The sequence below is a fragment of the Candoia aspera genome, chromosome 2, assembly GCF_035149785.1.
Source record: "Candoia aspera isolate rCanAsp1 chromosome 2, rCanAsp1.hap2, whole genome shotgun sequence".
Lineage (NCBI taxonomy): Eukaryota > Metazoa > Chordata > Lepidosauria > Squamata > Boidae > Candoia > Candoia aspera.
Window position 1 is genome coordinate 150625380 of NC_086154.1, and position 18642 is coordinate 150644021.

General features: G+C 42.9%; 1 protein-coding gene across 2 annotated transcripts; it reads right to left on the reverse strand.

The window, feature by feature from the left end:
- Nucleotides 1-8: 8 nt before the first annotated feature.
- On the reverse strand, nt 9-18464 carry FOXP3 (forkhead box P3). Of its 2 annotated transcripts, none has more exons than XM_063294272.1 (9): nt 18388-18464; nt 8823-8958; nt 6729-6834; nt 6518-6644; nt 3543-3621; nt 2748-2922; nt 2023-2099; nt 1486-1584; nt 9-629 (listed from the first exon to the last, which is right to left on the reverse strand). In XM_063294272.1, exons 2-9 carry the CDS (start codon nt 8940-8942, stop codon nt 357-359), a joined length of 1056 nt encoding a protein of 351 aa, XP_063150342.1. In that variant the 5' UTR covers nt 8943-8958; nt 18388-18464; the 3' UTR covers nt 9-356. The 2 variants fall into 2 exon arrangements, with proteins under 2 accessions (XP_063150342.1, XP_063150341.1); XM_063294271.1 differs by lacking the exon at nt 18388-18464 and adding an exon at nt 9207-9331.
- Nucleotides 18465-18642: the final 178 nt, after the last annotated feature.

The window sequence follows — 18642 nt, forward strand, 5'->3', positions numbered from 1 at the left end:
CAGCCAAAGTGCAGCACATTTGGGGCAAAATGGGGAGCCCTTGTGCCATCCTTCTGACATAGAGGCTATCCTGGAGAAACAGATATGCAATGGGGACATTCGTTCTTCCCTTTATTATTTCATACCAGCCCCTTGTTCCTTTTCTCCTAAAAAAAAAATAATAAAATTCCCTTTTCCTTTTCCTGATTCAGAATACTAGGACTGCTGCTGAGAAGTAACAAAATTGCGGTGTGTGGCTAGTTTCGGCTGCCCCTGCCTCAAAAGGTTCTGCCCCTAGATTTGATGCCTCTGCATCCGTGGCTTGGAAACAGGATCCAACACACTGTGCTCTCAGTGTGTGATGGGGGAGAGTCAGCTCAGCTCTCAGTGGTTCCTGGGAGACAAGACAAGTAGGGAGAAGACTCCTGTCCATAGCAGACACTCCTTTCTGTTCTTGGCTGGCCTGCTGGTTCCAGCGGTGCAACTGAACCACTTGCTCCTTGGTTGAATAGAACTGGGTGTGGATAAGTAGCACAGCGCTGGTTCCTTTTCTTCTGGTACTCAAGTTCATCCACTGTCCAAACAGCTCCCTTGACATTCTCCACACGCACAAAGCATTTGTGCAAGCTCAGGTTGTGTCGAATAGCATTCTGTGGATTGACAACAGACGACGGTTAAACTTGAATTCTTCATAGCAAAAGTCTTCATTCAGGCTGCCTTCCAAAATCTCCCACCTTCCTCATGCTTTCAACAGGCAAATATTCCAGTACCCTTTTTGCAGTCTGATCTTAATGCCCCTTTATTTGCTCTTCAACCCCTTAACCTTGGCCTATTCTGGAGTTAATTTCTAAAGCAAGTCTTCTATAAATTGTTAGCTGGAATATGTTTAGGGACTATTACAGAACTAGGGAACATTCTAAAGCAGCAACTGCCTTCTACTGAATCAGATCACTGGTATCTCCAGCCTAGTATGCTCCATTTGGATTGATTACAGTCCTTCAAACCAAGAAACGGAGTTGCTTTCCAGGCACACTATCTTAAGATTCTGGTATCTAGCACCATCTGTGTGCAAACATGATCTTCCACTCTTGTGCAGGGTGAAATCAATTATCTTCAGTATTTCTGAATGGTCTTTTCTGTATAGTTCTAAATCTTGCCCACCAGTGTCATGGTATTACTCCTTCCTCTCCCATTATATCTTTATATTCAATTTCCAACTTGCTTTGCACTCTGATCATAATCAGTTGGGTGTCTCTTTCTGTGATTTGTTTACATTTTGAACTGAAATACTTAGGGGAGGCTTATTTCCAAAATCTGAAGTTAATTCAGGCAAATTTTCTTAACTGTAATCCACCTATTTCTATTTTCTGTTACTTTGGTCTTTCCTGCCAATTTCAGATGGTAGCACCCTTTCCCCCCCCCCCCACACACACACACAGCTGCCAACTTCAGTTCTAGTGCTACTTCATCTTACTTCTTCTGAGCTCAAATCTGAGATCAGCTCACCTTCCAGGTAGGGGTGTTGTGCCTGAAGTAGCCAAAATTGTTGAACCAGCGGTAAATCTCATTCAGACTGAGTTGTTTCTTGGGAGATTCTAGGATTGCCTGCAAATCATAGCATCAGTATTTCATAGCGTAGCTTTTTGTCGAAAGGGTCATTTGTATGTGTGTTTGTGTACAAAGGAAAGCCTTTCAGCAGCCTCTTTGCCCCAGTACTACTTTCTACCACCCTCAACCTGTTTAAGGAGAGTTTTGTGGTTATATAGCACATCTGAAGCTGCTGCTTACAAAAACAGATACCGCACTGGTAAAAAGTGACTTCTTTAACTATAGGGATAAGGGTTTGTGGATACAGGATAGCGCTGCAGCTAGGAAGAGAAAAAGTATATGGTAATAGCATAAGGGGAGATAACAGCATCAATTGCTAGAGCATTCAGTACTATAAGTAAATAGGACTGGGGGAGAATGAACTGGTGCGTGCATCTGGTTTTAAAACAGTATTTTGCTACTTGTGTGAAGTTGTTATATTTTGCAATAACTTACCCAACAAATCAGGGCAGCATATGTGAAAGGTGGGCGGGTCGTGGTATGCCGGTAATAGTCCATGCTGGGGTTCTTCACTGGGGTGAGAGAAGTAGTTAGTACAAGCAATCTTCTATTTTCTGGAGTCTTCTGATCCTGTTTCCTTTCTGCTCTCTCAAAGGCATTTGCTTTCCAAATATTAGAAACCTAATACTGCTTCAATAGGTGTAAAAGCTGACTCTGGCCACTTGTAGCAAGTCTTCAGGCACAGCAAACAAAAATTCACTACAAATCTGGAAGCTAGGTTAGCTACCTATTGGCTCTAATCATCATGCTGAGCAGTCTGGCATAAAGCATGAAAACTTTTGTTTGCCAATGGATTTAGCTGTTAAGTGGCACTGGCTCTATATATTGAGCAAATAAATTGTTCTTATTCGTATAAAAATCTAGAAAGCAGATAGATTTCATTCCACTTTACCGGAGTACTGCTGAAGCAGAATTTAGAATGTACAGTAGGTCTGGCTGTTCCCACTCAAAATGGCTCAACTTCCTTCTCCCCACACCATTCTGATTTCTTTACACTCACTCTTCAGTCCTAAACATCCCAGGTGGGTTTCTGCAACCCTCCTCCTATTCTAGACAAATAATAGACCGTGATCCTTCATCCTGATGCAAACTCCTGTAATCTAACATCTGAAATCTCGAAACGAAATCCTGCCTCCACTGTCCCATAATGCACTTCTCACCTGAATTGCTGTTTATCCCATGGTGGCTGGAGAAACAGATTTCATTCACAAGCTCACTCCTTGGCCCTTTGGTCTGGGGCGAGAAGATTAGCCCTGATCCATATGGAAGCTGTGAATGGGAGGTTAATGCCAGCTCTGCCCTCATAACATACAGTCTCTGCTTTTCTTGCGCCAGCTGCATATCAGAACAAAGATGGGAAAGACACAGTCAGTTTCTAGATGAATCATCCAAACTTATTGGGAAGTACAGGGAAGCATGCACATTCCCACTTACGTTATTTGACCTCAAATTCAAGGAAAATTCTTCATATAGTTAACAACAATGGGGCCCAGAGCTTGGGAATATAAGGGTGCCTTTAAATTGGTGCCTCTGCCTTCATTTGTATTTCCAGTTATTCTATTCTTTCCAACTTTTTACGGATTTGGGTTTATTTTTCCTCTGAACGATCAGTGTTGTTTAAACTATATTTGGCTATTGGGGGGGGGGGTTCTGCTTTGAGGTTTTTCCCCATTTGGAGGTGGTAGGTTTGCAAACCATAGGGTTGCCCTGAAACTGTTCATAACTATCTGTTGCTGCTATGTTTGGTTATGGAAGTGACATGCCTTGGAGAACTGAATTTAATTTAGATCATCTTGTGTACCCTCCAGTTTTATGGGTTTGTTCTCCCAGAAGTCCCCAGCCAGCACAACCATAGCAGAGAATTGTGGGAGGTGGTCTTGGTTGGATGGGGCTGGATTAGTCAGTGGAATGTAACTTACTCTAAGCACGTCCCTTTCTGCCGAGGTTGCACTCACCTGATCTTCTAATTTGCGCACCAACTCCTCTTGCATTTGCCATTCAGTATTATCTGCTCTGCATTCCCTGTATGTGACTCTGCAAACGACAATAGCCACAGGCCATCTTCAGCCGTATCGCCCAACTACCACTTTTTTCAATCCTTGTATTGATCACTGACCCTCAGAGTTCTTTTGTTGTTGTTGTTCTTGTTCTCTGGTGGTATCTCACTGTTGAGTCACCCGTGTACATTAGGGAGGATGGAGCACAGTAATAGCTACTTTATGCAGAATACGGACAGCTTGATTGCATTCAACCAGGCAAGTGAAACTGAAACTATCCTGTGATTGTTTCTAATCAGTGCCAACTTCAGGACAGTGAGAGTCCTGAAGAAGCAGTAAGGCAATGTTTTGTTTTACTTGGTGGGTGCAAATAATTGCACTCAACCTAGAATCCTCCTTCCATCCACTAGATCGCGAAATTCACCAACTGACAGGCTTTCCCTACAGAGTTGATAGTAAAAGGCATTTCAGGAAGAAGGAGCTGAGAAATTCAGAAGTCAGTCTGAAACAGTTGGGGCTGTCTTTCTGTGGTGGTGATTCACACCAGAACTGAGATTACAGCTCTATGTTAGGCTGTAGTGAATTTATGAGATTGCAATTATGATTTAGAGGTGGAATCTAACTGAAATTAAAAGAACATGATTCAAGGCTGGAAATGGAGGCCTTGTTCCCTCTTTCCCAATCATATTTGTGTGCTGCAAAAATCCGTGTAGCTATTAAAATAATAAGAGCAGAAATGCAGAGGTGTGAAATTCTAATAGGGGACTAGGTAAGATTTTCAGCAGCTGCTAAGACCTGTTTTTGGTACGTACTGTTCAGACTAGATTGCAAAAAGCAATGCATTATAAGAATAACCACTCTCTGCATTTAAAACTCATACTATAGCAGTTAATGTTGCTGGTTCCTGAAGTTCTGCCCCTGACCCTCAAGGACAGAGTCTGGGAATTAGAGGCTAATACTTGGAAGATTTGGTGGTGGAGCTTTGGACAGGACTCCATGGGAGGAATGTTTGCTTGGCTCAGGGAGGAACCTGGCTGAATGTGGTGGCTCAGGAATGGAACCTATTTGGATCCAGGGCACAGCAAAAACCCAGTGTTCTCAAGCCAGGTAGAATGCCCCATTCCCTGCACAATTTGAGTTATTGTTTTGGACAACCTGAAAACTCGCCATAATTTGTATCCTGAGGCCAACTTTTTCATTTAAAAGACTGTCCCTGCTTTCCCTGAGCAGGGAAGAAGGGCCAAACCAGGCTGGCAGAATCTGATGGGTGAAGGATGGAACGAGGGTAGAATCTGGAGAGTAGTAACAGCCCAATACAGTTTAGATACTTTTCTAGACCAGGCTGTCTCAACATGGTTTCATTTGTTAAACCACACTGGCTAGTTGGCATCCTAAAAACATTTAGGAGTTACCTCCAGCAACTTTTTTTAACCAAGAAATGCATGCCTTTGGTGCATAGGTGGCATGGGGCCCACACAGTGTCATGTAATGAATGTAAGTAGGAAAAGAGCAAGGCTGAGGCAGTAAATTCAGCTCTCCAAATTAGATTATCTTCATGCATGTAAAGTTTTTGTATATAGTTGGAGACCTTTATGCAGCTGCTTAGCCTGCATATGCAACACATTCATTATTTTATTTATTTTATTAAGTTATAAAGCCCAACCCTACAAAAGCTCTGGGTGATATACTGTACAGTCAAAGAAATAACAAAATACTATTTAAAAGCTCTAACACTGGGGGAAAACCACCATTAAAAAAGCCACGAAGCACACAGGACCCAACGCGTGCTCTAATCCAAGGCTTTCAGAAGTACAGCCAGGGTAGGAGCCAGACATATCTTGGGGGGGTATTGCTCCAGAGGGGAGATGCTGCAAGAGAGAAGGCACGTTTCCTAGGGCCCGTTGGGTGGCACTCCTGAATGGATGGGACCTGGAGCATGCCAACTCTGCCTGATCACACAGGCCAAACAGAAGCCCCTGAAGGCTGATGGCCCTTTAGATTTCTATTCATACAAGGGTCATGCAGATCATTTTTGAGTCACCTGCTCCCTTCTAGCCTCTTTCAAATGTGTTGGATCATATCTCCCAGAATTCCCACCCTACATTTTGGATGAGAATTCTGAAACACACCTGGCAGATGTGGGTTTGGTGGCAGGGCTAGCTGCCCTAGTTCCGTGTCCTGCCTCTACAGCATATTACTGTGCTTTAAGCAATGGTGCAATACATGAACGAGCAGGTGGAACTAGTAGGCGAACACCAATCTAGAAGCCCTGACTGATTGTTGAATGCAAGGATGGTCAAACACTCTTCTTTTTTTCCTGCCAGAGGACAAGATAAAATTGCCACACATCACTTTCCCTGTACAGAAGCCAGCGGACTGGCAACTGAATATTAGTTCAGTACTGACAGTGGGGCCTTCAGTATCATGCCTTTGAGTCAGTTTTGACTCCTGGTGACTGCCTGGACTAATCCCTGCAGTTTTCTTGGCAAGGTTTTTCGGAAGTGGCTTGCCCTTGCATCCTACCTAGGGCTGAGGGAGAGTGACCGGCCCAAGGTCCCCCAGCTGGCTTTGTGCGTAAGGCAGGACTGGAACTCAGTCTCCCAGTTTCTAGCCCGATGCCTTAACCACTATACCAAACTGGATCTTGCCCAGAGCCTAAAAGAGCAACTCAAATAGTACAGCCAGCCAGCGTGATTCCCCAAGAATTGCTGCTTAGGGCAACTGCCTCAACTTACCTTGTGGAAAGTCAGCCTACCATCCCATCTGTAGCATTCATCCTCCCCTGTTCAAAGGATTAGCCAAACCTGAACTCTGAGGAGAGTTGCGGCAGTGGACCAAATTGTAACGGGAGAGAGCAAAACTGCCACTTCAGTGTTTCTATCGGCATCTAGGAGCCTTTGGCAGAAGAAATAGGCAGGAGTGGTCAGGCTCACCTTTCCTGGAGTCGGTGCAAGCAAGAGGTGGCATCTGTGGGTAGCTGCTTCCCTTGAGAGTTTTCTTTGATGAGAGATGTAGTAAGAGCAGCCTGGTGACCCCAGTCTTTTTTTCCGGTGTTAATCCCTGAAACAAAACTGGTTAGAAAGAAGAGGAAGGCAGGGCAGCTGCCCTAGGCATGCATGCCCTCTTTTCCCAGCGTCTACTTACGAGGTGCTAAGTCATAGTTCGAGCTCGCTGGCTGAAGATGTGGCAAGATTGAACCAGAAAGTGGCAGGAAAAGCTGTGACTGCTGACCACTATCCACGTGGGTGTTCTGAGGGGTATAAAGAAATGTGTGGAGTAAAAACTGAGTGTTGGAATTCCAGGCCCCAAACCCTGAAGTGCCTCTATTTTCCTATGGCAAACCAGTGCTTACCCAACTGGCAACTTGAGCCCCAACACGTCCCGAGCCTTTCCCATAGATCCAGGGCACACACTCAGGATTCAGTTTCAAAGCATTTCCTCTACCACTGGATCCAGACAGCTCTGATTCAGCGTCTTTTGCTTAACTTTTCACAAGGTAAATATCTGCCATATGATGTCCCCAATAGTATAGGATTGGTTCACATGCCATACTAAGCCACTCCAAAGGGTAATGAGCATGTAGGTAGCCTATTAGTCTGTACAGTTCTCAGTGAATTGTGGGGAGAGTTTTGTGACTTGCTAATAAGATAGAAGTACAAAATTGTACTCAGTTGTACTCAGTTCTCTTTTGATCCTCTATTGTCTGGTAAGCTAAGACCTTGGTGTGAAAGGTGAAAGGTCCCCTGTGCAAGCACCGAGTTATGTCTGACCCTCTGGGGGGACGCCGCTTTTGTGATGTTTTCCTGGCAGACTATAGCGGGGTGGTTTGCCATTGCCTTCCCCAGTCGTCACCTTCCCCAGCAAGCTGGGTACTCATTTTACTGACCTCAGAAGGATGGAAGGCTGAGTCAACCTGAGCCAGCTATCCGAGAATCCAGCTTCTGCTGGGATCAAACTCATGGGGAGAGTTTCAGTTGCAATACTGCCGCCTACCACTCTGTGCCACATGAGGTTCTCAAAAAGTAAAGGTTCCCATTTAGTCATGTCTGACACTAGGGGGCGGTGCTCATCTCCGTTTCATGGCCAAAGAGCCAGCGTTGTCTGAAGACGCTTCCATGGTCCTGTGGAACGCTGTTACCTTCCTGCCGAAGCGGTACCTATTTACCTACTCGCATTTGCATGCTTTCAAATTGCTAGGTTGGCAAGAGCTGGGGTGAATGCGGGAGCTCACTCCGTCACGCAGCACTCGGGTCTCGAACCGCCGAACTTGCAACCTTCTGGTCGAGCCTGGCATCTTAAACACTGAGCCGCCATGCCCCCTGAGCTCAGACCTTACTTTGCACATATTTATGTTCAGGGTGTTAACAACTGATGATTTTATATTCATATCTAACTCTATTTATTAGGAATCGAACATTGCCAAGAAATTTTTTTCAATAAATTACATGCATACACAAGATCAAGCTACCATCTTTGGAGTATCAAAATTCTAATCGAGAACCATAGAGAGCCACTTTGGTGTAGTGGTTATGGCACTAGGCTAGAAACCGGGAGACCGAGAATTCTAGTCCTGCCTTAGGCCCAAAGCAATCTGGGTGACCTTGGGCCAGTCACTCGCCCTCAGCCCTAGGAAGCAGGCAAGGGCAAACCACTTCCAAAAAACCTTGCCAAGAAAACTGCAGGGACTAGTCCAGGCAGTCACCAGGAGTCAACACTGACTTGAAGGTGCGCACACACATACTCTAGAACTTTAGACTTCAGGTGATACTGGTTCACATTTTCCCTGGAACCCTTGGAGGAATGGGAATTCTGGAAATTGATGCTGGATCACCACAGCAAATACTGATGGTATTAATTTGGCTCAGCATCAACAACAAATGCACCTGGGAACATTTCTGAATACTGGGGCCTGGGCCAGCTGTAGTGCTTTGAAATTCCCTGGGCATGGAATTGGTGTAGATCAAGAGTCCTGCCATTAAGTAAGCATACCATAACAGAGTTGCCAAAATCCAGAAATCTGCTAAAAGGGAGCAAAGATTTCTATATCTCTTTGCTACTACTTAGTGGTTGTCTGGATTTTGGCAGCTCAGATATGTCAAGTCTGCTATAATCAGGGCATAATCAAATCCCACTTGACCATTCTGAGAGCAAAACAACAGAAATGGATGAATAGATTTCTCAGGAAGCCTTATCATGTGCATGCCAGGCCCACCTTCACTGAGATATACTATGACTTACTAGTTGCTTATATGATGCAGCACGTATCACCACAGATGGCCGATTCTGGTTAGTTATTCTTAGGCTAGGCTGAAATATCCTCTTGGGACTTTGAGAAGACAGTGCCTTGGAGCCAGGCATTGAGAACTGGTAGTATCTAGAATAAAATTTAATCATATTAATACGTATTTCCACCACCCTTTTTCTACATGGTCAAGATCTAAGTAAGTCTTAAAAGTGCCTGGAAAAAAAAAAGAAAGTTAGTAAACTGCTGTGGACTCTTCCTCTCTCGGTCCCGGACAGAAAGTTTTAAAAACATTTAAAACGAGCAGCACGCCGACCGCTGCTCTAAGGGAGACTCCCGGTTTTTTCACCCTCCTCCTCCTCCCCACCCGCGGGCCTTACTCTTAGTTGTAGTGCCGGGAAGAGACTTTTGAGGACCCCCGGCCCCTCGTGTTTGATGGGTCGGTGTCAGAGGGAGCCTCCTGGCCGGAGCGGTGGAGGACGGCGGGCTTGGGCGAGCCTGGGGACGAGACGAGCCCGGAAGGGGGCGGCGCGCCAGCAGCGCAGCGGCTCCCGGGGGAATCTAACGGCGTGGGGAGCCTTAACAGAGTGACCCGGTGGGACCCGGAGGGACGTTGGATTGTGGACCTGAAGCGGTCCGGTGGTTTGGAGGCATGGGTGGAGCGCCTTGGCGACGCAGCGGACCAGGGGTGCGGTGGACCAGGGGTGCGGTGAACCAGCCGACCGGCCTCGGAGGACCAGCCTGAGGGAGTTGGGCGGTGCGAGAGACCAGCGGCCCGATAGTGTGGCAGACCGGCCTCGGGGGGCTAGCCTGGTGAGGCAACTTGGCGGCTCAGTAGACCGGCGGTATGACGGACTGGTAGACCGGTCGTGGAAGACCAGCCTGGCAGAGCGGGTGGGCGGCGCAGCAAACCAGCAGCACAGTGAACCGGTAGAATGGCCTTGGAGGGCTGGCCCAGTGGAGCTGGTTGACGGCCAGCAAGACGGCGAACCGGCAGACCAGCCTGGGAGAACCAACCAGCCGACGTGACAGACCCAGGGGTGCAGGCATTGGTGCGAGAAGCCTCGGTGACTTGGAGTGGGGGACTTGGCATTAAAAGCCATCCCCTCCCCACCTGCCCAGCAACGGTGGAGAGCTGTAGGGGCCCCCCAGTGTGAGTGAGGACTCCCTCCTGGGGGTGAGAGACGAGGGGGGGAGCAGGTGTGGGAGAGCATCTCCAGAGTGAGAGGCAGGAGGTGGGTAGGAGTGCATGAGATAGACACACACACATCCCCGGCTGACCAGTGAGAGAGGCCAAACAGGTGGGGGTACTGGGAGTGAATGGCGAATGGGTTGGCGAGAGCTGGTGCGCCGGAGGGCCTGCCATTACCTTGTGGGTAACTGTGCATGCATGAGAGGGTATGAGTGGATGGAGGGTCCCCTACTTCAGATTGGGGATTCTGGAGGTGCAGGAGCGGGGCTAGAGGGAGTCTCTGGGGGTTGTAGAGCGGGTTATACTATTGAGGTGGTGACGGGTAGGGGATGTTATGGGGGGAGCCGGAGGGCGGGCCATCTTCAGGGAAGACGCCCCTGGTGGCCAGAGCAGGTGGCAGCCGTGGCCAGGAGGGCCTTGTGCAACTTCGTGTTGTGTGCCAGTTACACCCCTTCCTGGATTGGGAAGCCCTTTGAACGGTCACTCATGCCCTTGTTATCTCCCATATTGACTACTGCAATGCACTCTACACGGGGCTACCCTTGAAATGTATCCGGAAGCATCAGCTGGTCCAAAATGCAGCCTTGCAGGCTATTTGTGGCACCCCCTAGAAGGGCGCATATAACACCTTTGCTACACGAGCTGCACCGGATACCAGTTTGCTTCCGGGTCCAATTCAAGGTGTTGGTTATCACCTTTAAAGCTCTACATGGCATGGGGCCAGGTTACCTGAGGGACTGCCTCTTCCCCCTTACATCTACCCGCCCCACCCGATCTTGCAGAGAGGGCATGCTGAGGACCCCGTCGGTAAGAGAATTCCATCTGGCGGGGTCCAGGAGGCGGGCCTTCTCTGTAGTAGTGCCCGCCCTTTGGAACATCTTGCCCCCGGAGGTGAGGCTAGCCCCATTGCTCCTGGCCTTTCGGAGAAACTTTGAAGACCTGGCTTTGCCAGCTGGCCTGGGGTGGGGAGGAGAGGAGTCATGCCTGGGGTTGGCTTGTGCCTTGAAGTACCCCTTCCACGTGAAGACTGAATGAGATACAGCCATCTGGACTTTATTTTTATTTATATTAAGAATATGTAATTTTATAATGTATTTTATATATTCATTGTTTTACTGAGTATTTTGTTGTAAACCACCCAGAGTCCCTCCGGTGGAAGGAGATGGGCGGTGTCAAATTTGATAAATAAATAAATATTTAATGCTGTTCTAGCGGAGAAACAAATAGATGCTATTAGCTGGAAAGAAGAGGACAAATGTATTTCCATTTCTCTAAAAATAATGTACATGCACCTTCAACATATGTAGTGCTTTGGAATCTCTCAATTTCCCTGTTACTGTAATTATTCCCAAGGAAGTTAAGCCTTACTACCTGAAGCATTTGCAAAAGCAGAGGGTAGCTCCATTATAGTCTTATGAAATACGGTATCTGTACTGTATGTAGATACAGTCTAAAATTCTCCCCAAACTGGATAATGGCATTTCCTATGGCTTTAAAAGGAGTACTGTACAACTTAATCATGAATGGTTTTCATAATGAAATCATTATGAGAGGCCCTATACTGAGGATCCTCATGTGTGTGAATGAAAGGTCCCCTGTGCAAGCACCAAGTCATGCCTGACCCTTTGGGGGGGGACACCGCTTTTGTGATGTTTTCTTGGCAGACTATAGTGGGGTGGTCTGCCATTGCCTTCCCCAGTCGTCACCTTCCCCAGCAAGCAAGCTGGGTACTCATTTTACCAACCTCGGAAGGATGGAAGGCTGAGTTGACCTGAGCCGGCTACCCGAGAATCCAGCTTCCGCTGGGATCGAACTCGGGTCATAAGGAGAGTTTCAGTTGCAATGCTGCCACCTACCACTCTGTGCCACACAAGGCTATCATATTAATATTAATATATTAATATTAATAATATGATATGATAATGCAATATGAGGATCCTCATACTGTGTGCTTATTCAAGAACTGGCCTTTTCAGTAAATAATCCCCCAACCCCCAATTCCACAATAATTTCCACAAGACATCTATCTATTTCATTATTTTTTCCCCAAGCAAATACCTTTTTGTTTTCTTTGGCTTTTTATTGCTTTCATATTTCTCTTGATACATTGTTTGAAGTCATGCTTATCTTCACTACATTTTTAGATGCTCTTGTGATGCCCATTTCATCATGTGCTGCTTTAAAATAATCACTGCTCTGGCCAAATTCTTTAAGCCTTTTGATTTACATAATATTTATATACCTCTCTCTGTGGTGTGCTGCCTTGAGATGTTTGGCAACAAGTTCACTAAATACAGTAATCTTAAAAATAAAAATAATTTGGAAAAGAGGAAATGACTAAGAAATCTGTCCTTGTACATATGTGATTGTTGTATGGTAATTTTTATAAAGACCGTATCATTCAACAAAATGCCTGCCAACTTCTAGTTTTATTTTCCACTGATGTCTCAAGATGTACTTTGATTCATTGACCGATTGACTATTTGTTTTTTTACAAATTCTCGATCTCTTATTGGCTGGTCATCTTGTTTTATTAGTCCCGCCTACACCATATTATACTGTATGACATATTGTACAGATAACCAGGAAGATTTTGCAGGAACACATAGTGATGACACAAGCTTTGCGCTGCACAATTTTGCAGTTAGTGTAGTGTAAAGGCGTTATGATCTGTTCAACCTGCAACGAAGGACTCAAATTATCTAGGAAAAAATGTTAATACTGTCAATAACTTGCAGAATTTATATTTCCAGAAAGGGGGCGGGGCAAAAGCTGTTAACCCTTTTCTGCATAGTCTTCTGGGAATTGTAGGCAGTTCCTCTTGCTTGTTGTTTCTCCTCCCAAAGGAAATGACAGTTTAGGCTAACCCAGGAAACTGCAAGGCATGATGGGAGTTGTAGTTTTATTCTGGTTCGTATTTGCATTGTTTTGTTAAGCAAAGTCGGTCTTGCGAAAATAACTCACTTTAACTGTAGAATAATTATTTTCCCTATTTAAAACCAGCTGTGCAGTATAAATTTCAGCCAAACTTGCAATTTCTTAGGCAACTATGTAGTTGCTGTTTTTGCAGTTATCAAACCTCAGAAACCCTGGCATAGATGAAATCCAAATTTATTATGAGAAAAAATTGCTTGATGTGGAATTTTATGCTACCTCTTTGGGGTTTTCAAATTAAGATTTATTTGAAATTCTTGTTAAATGAGCATTTTTGAACTGCACTGTAAACTATTTTGTTTGTTTCAATTTTTTTTAAAAAAAATATTGTTTTTATTCTTGTTTGCCACCCAGAGTTGCTTCTGGTAGATTGCAGACATATAATTTTGTTTAACGAATAAAAACAAACGAACTGTCCCAAGTTGTCTTGTTCCTTTATATTTTTATCTACAACATAGACATACTCAAAGAGGCTGTAAAACACATACTGTAGTCTTTATTGTTACTGACTATGGTTTTGAGACATGCTACACTTCTTTTTCTGAAAGAATTCAGCAATCTGCATTTCATTACTAGGATTACAGGTCCGTATAAAGAATATATTTGTGCCACAACAGAGAAAAACAGACCCCATAAGCTTCCTAGAAAATAACATCAATAAACAGGAAGCTTGGCAAGTAAAATATCCATGTGCACATGCCTTTAAACATCCATGTGCATTCATCTGAGAAGCTTGCTCCACTTCGGTTGTCCAAATGAATATGTATAGTTGCTTAATATGTATGTTTGTGCACATTTTTCCTGACCTCACATGCATGCTACAGAAAACTAAGCTTTTTTTCTCAGTGATCCAAAGGTACATTAATCAAGGGGAATTGATGGGCAATGGCATATGAATGTGTTTTGCATTCTCAGATGATAAAAGAGCTTCCCTTCATAGCCAGTGATGTAGGCTAAAGGGCTATCACAATGCAACCTTCATTTTTAATATACAGTGGAATTCTTTTGAAATAATAAACATCAAACATGAACATGAATTCCTACTATACATACAATAAAGATATTTGAAAGAACAAATTGTTCACAAGCATACCTCCTGCATGTATACCTGCAGAATTTCTGAATGAAATAGGCTTTCTAAAATTATATGTTGCACCTAAATACAGTTTCCAAAAATATGTGCAACTTATTAGTAGAAAAAAAGCATCCTTTTGAAAAGTGAATATACAATGTTCTGGAAGAAGAAATTACCATGAGAAAGATAACTCTCCCTCAATAATCAGACCTACTGCAGTGGGTTTATATGCAGATAAATAGGGAAAGAGAAGAAATAACTTCAAAGTAATAGAGAAGTATTCATGGATAAAATCTATGTGTCACTAAGAGTCATCACTGATTTGATGGCACATAATCAAATGTAGAAGCATCTAGTAATACTAAATACATGATACAATGGTCCTGTCCTCGACACTGTAGTTCCACATGCCTCAAGCAGAAACATAGGCCATAGCATGTGTATTTACATTACTTACTAGGTTTACCATTATTTTATGAATTATGACTTGTCTCTCAAAAAAAATCTTTGAAAATTACTGAAAAGCCTTTATTAGGGATCTCTCTATAAATTACGGAACTACAGTAGATCCTAGAACTGACTCAATGACAAACGCAACAGTTTAAAATGCATATTAGATCAGTTGCTTCAACGGGTGTCTTTCTTTGAATGTCTGCGTGGCAGGTTCCAATTTGGAACTTACATTGTCATGACATTCATGCTTTCTAAGGACTATAGAAGAAAAAAGTTTGCGCATTAGGTAGCAGTGGAAAGTATGGCACACCGGAAAATGAAAGGGGTCATCTAAATGTAAAATATGACCCCTCCTATAATCCCAAACTCAAAATTTAAGATTTCTATTCCTGCCCCATAACTTCACCCTAAATAATACTCATTTCCCTCTCACTGTTTTGAGGTCATCTTGCTTCTTATCAGTGCGCTTTGCAAACCCAGGGCCAATGTTTATTTTATAGAAATGAGAGGAAAATGCTTCCCCACAATGGGTTGCAAACTACTGACGCTCATTCCCCAAGGATGTGCGTCACAACTGGCTGATACCATGTACAAGAACTTTCCTAAACGTCAAACCAAGTATCGAACCGCTTCTGTGGGGTTAAAAATTCCCCTCTTGACAGATGGATGAGCCGGAAGTGCCCAACTTGCACCCTATGTTCTCAAGTCCACCTAACATGGAACAGAGTCTGTCTGCAGTCTCTACAGATTATGGTAACCTATAATTATTGTTAAATTTATTTACTAGATTGTGTATGCCACTCAGTCAAAGGGATTCTGAGCGATTTACATTTCCCTCTGATAGTAAGAAGGCTAAAATATCAAAATAAGCAACAATTTACGATTATAATTGCAACTACACAAACTTCAGCACCTGAAGAACAAAACGAAAACCTGTTATTCATAGCAGTTCCACTCCTTGAACTTTCTTAAAAAGTCACATTTGAATGGCTGTCCTAAAATTAACAGGCTGGGAGTTAATCTGATAGGCATGTTGCTTCAAAAAACAAAACAAACAAACAAAAATGGGGGGGCTACAACTGAGAACCCTGGATTCTGTGGCCCCTGAAGATGACAGTCTCTAAGAGAGCTTCCCCCTCTGATCTTCTTGGACAAGCACAAGCAGAAAGCCTTGGGAGGAGACAGGTCCATGGAAGTCCATTTAGCAATGTTAACTATCTGTTTTTCAAACTCTTTAACCCCAAAGGGGTAAAGTGTCCCCATTGAAAAGCTACTTACATGCATGATGTCCATATTAATTATTACATAACAGAATTAGATAATGCTTCCAAGCTAACTGACATTAATTAATACACCGAAATTCTGTGTGGGAACCATTTTGTTCATGAGATTTCAGTAAAACAAACTAATATGATTCTTTGTGAGAGTTTTTTATTTGGGGGGGTTCTATTCATGGGAAAATGGTCAATTAATTTTCCATTGTTGAGTCATATACAATGCTCTTTACCTTACAAGTCAAAACTTGACCCAGGAATTACAACTCACTGACCATTAAATTTATAGATTAGGCTCAGGGTTGGACTACTTTGCATAAATGCTTGTATCCAAAACATTATGTAATATTACATACAACTATATTAAACAGCTTTGTCAGGAAAAAACCACTCAAAGCACAGAAGTACCAAGAACATGGAACAATTACTTTGACCCATTTGTATCTCCAATTTTTCCTATCCATAAAACTGGGAAGTACAGTATCTGAAACTCATCGGGAAAAAGATAAAGGTGCTTGGTGGAAAGGAACTAAGCAGAAGAGCAAAGGAGAAGACCAGAGTTAAGCTCCTGTCTCTCATCTACATTTTTGCTCAAAAATTATCCTAATAGGAAATTGCCACTTAGATATTTTTATGAAAAGTGTGGTTCCGCTTTCACCATTTCAGTTGCAGTGGTAAAACTGCAAAATCTATTGTTGCTGCACTGATCTCCAAAGGTTTGTGGGGCCCTGCAAATATTTCTTACGAAATACCCTGTGCTGGTTTAGTGTATGAATTCTGTAGACCCGTTTGTGATTTGCAATTCATACAGTTACTGACATTATTATGTTAAATTATAGCTGAAGTTGAGAAGTTAACTACTGCCCATCGCATAGTTGCTCTAGGTTCATGAAGTGGAACTGTTTTCTTGTATCTGCTGAGATGAACCCAAAGTGGCAGCATGAGATTGGAAGAATTTTTCTATTTTCTTTCTTGCCAACTGTTTATATATCCTAATTTTGCCTTTCAGATTGCAATGGTTCAAAGAGATAAAGTCTTGGCTGACTTTCTTCATTTTTAAAGGAAAGGAAACTTTCTACATTTTTAATGCAAATAAATAAGACAGTTTTACAATTTCAAAAACAAAAATCTTGTTTTCCACATACATTGTAATACATGTAATACCTATATTGGCACATATATTACTTATAACAAGAATGTCGGCTTTCCATTAGAGATAGGTAAATGCTTTGAATAACATATAGAAAGAGAAGCGTTTTTAGATTTCATGGCAAATAATAATTCAGAATTTAAGCAATCACGGAGGGTGAATTGCTCCAGTGAAGCAAAGATTGATTACCCGCCCCCCCCCAACCACCTCAAAGTGCTAGTTACATATATTGAGATTTTCATCGTGTGAAACGTTCTCTGGTGTTTTCAGTGGAAGGCTAAATAATTTATTCTCTTTCTTTTATAGGAGAAGAGATGCCTCCATATCTGTTACTATTATGGAGACCTTTTTAAGAGAACACACACAGAATTCTGCCTTCCGTTTTTTCTGTCATCGGTTTCATCACTGGCCAGCCAGAGGCTTTCATGAAACTAACAACAAGCATGACATAAAAATAACAGCCTTTATGATATTTATATCCAGCATCTAATCTTCAGGCATGCTGTCTCCAAACACAAAAATTCCACCTGGCCAAGCTAATAGGTTTTGATAGCTCTGTCCAATTATTTTAAGTAGCTATTTGAATTAATGGTCATCATTGCATTGCATTGACACTGATTTTCCCAAATTAAATCTATCCTGTGAGAAGAAATTCTTTCTTTCTCAACCCTAAAGCTATAGACAAGCAATTTAATTGGAGGAGCCCATGTTCCTATGACAGAAAACAAAGAAGAATACTTCTGTCTTCTTTAGGAGTCTGGTAGCATCTTTTCTGACTAACAAGTTTCATAAATGGCATAAGCTTTTGTGAGCTGAAGCTCGTTCCATCAGATGCATACAGTCTTACAAGTTCTGCATTCTTTATAACTGCCATAACTTTATATCAGACATTGTTCATACAGCTTGAGTCAAAACACAGTCTCTGGATTTGACATTTTTAACATCGAATTTTAGAAATAAATCCCACCCAGCACTTACCAGTTAAAATAAATACATTGAAGAGACAGTTTCTCATATATCAAGGTGTTAAGCATATTCAGAAAATCTGACTATATTTTGGATACACTGAACCCCCAAATACGTATTTCCTTCTACTTAGGAAGGTAGTATTTAAGTAATTGGTACTACAGATCAGTGTGTTTCCAATGTCCCTCAGAGTCCTGCTGCAAAATACCATGATGCTTATAGCATTTCAAATTTAATGAAACTTGTACCAGTAGAGTTAGTATTTAGTTTGCACATCTTATTGGTATGTACAAAATTGGCACACATCCTGAATATATACATTGGGCCAAATTTATATTGGCTTATATTAAAGCCATTGAACAGGCTGAGTGATGCACATTTTGTGAAAATCTGAATGTCCCCTCAAGTGTTGTGAGATACGATTTTGGATTTCACAGCTGGTGATGTGGATTAACCCATTTAAAAAAAAAACCTGGTATATAATCTTTCAATTCCCAATAATTTGAAAACCACTTACCGCCTGGGGCTTTTCAGATCAGATGAGGTCAGTGGATGGATATATAATGAAGAATCCTCAAAAACAGATCAGCATTTATATTGTGAGGTAGTCACCCGCTAAGCCACAGGGTTGTCACAGTTGTCGCAATATGCTTACATGGGTATTTTTCTTCTTCTTCTTCTTCTTACTATAGCATATGGAAAATATGAAATTTTAATCTTTTTTGTGTGTGTGTCAATCTGCCCTTTTACATAAAAAATGACTTAATTTTTT

What these genes read in the sequence shown, in the direction of transcription:
- FOXP3 (XM_063294272.1), bottom strand. Translation starts at nt 8,942, where the DNA reads ATGCCTGGCTCCAAGGCACTGTCTTCTCAAAGTCCCAAGAGGATATTT. An exon ending in CTGCATCATATAAGCAACTA is followed by an intron (nt 6,835 to 8,822) that starts GTAAGTCATAGT and finishes TATACCCCTCAG; the next exon opens with AACACCCACGTGGATAGTGG. An exon ending in TTGCACCGACTCCAGGAAAG is followed by an intron (nt 3,622 to 6,517) that starts GTGAGCCTGACC and finishes TGTCGTTTGCAG; the next exon opens with AGTCACATACAGGGAATGCA.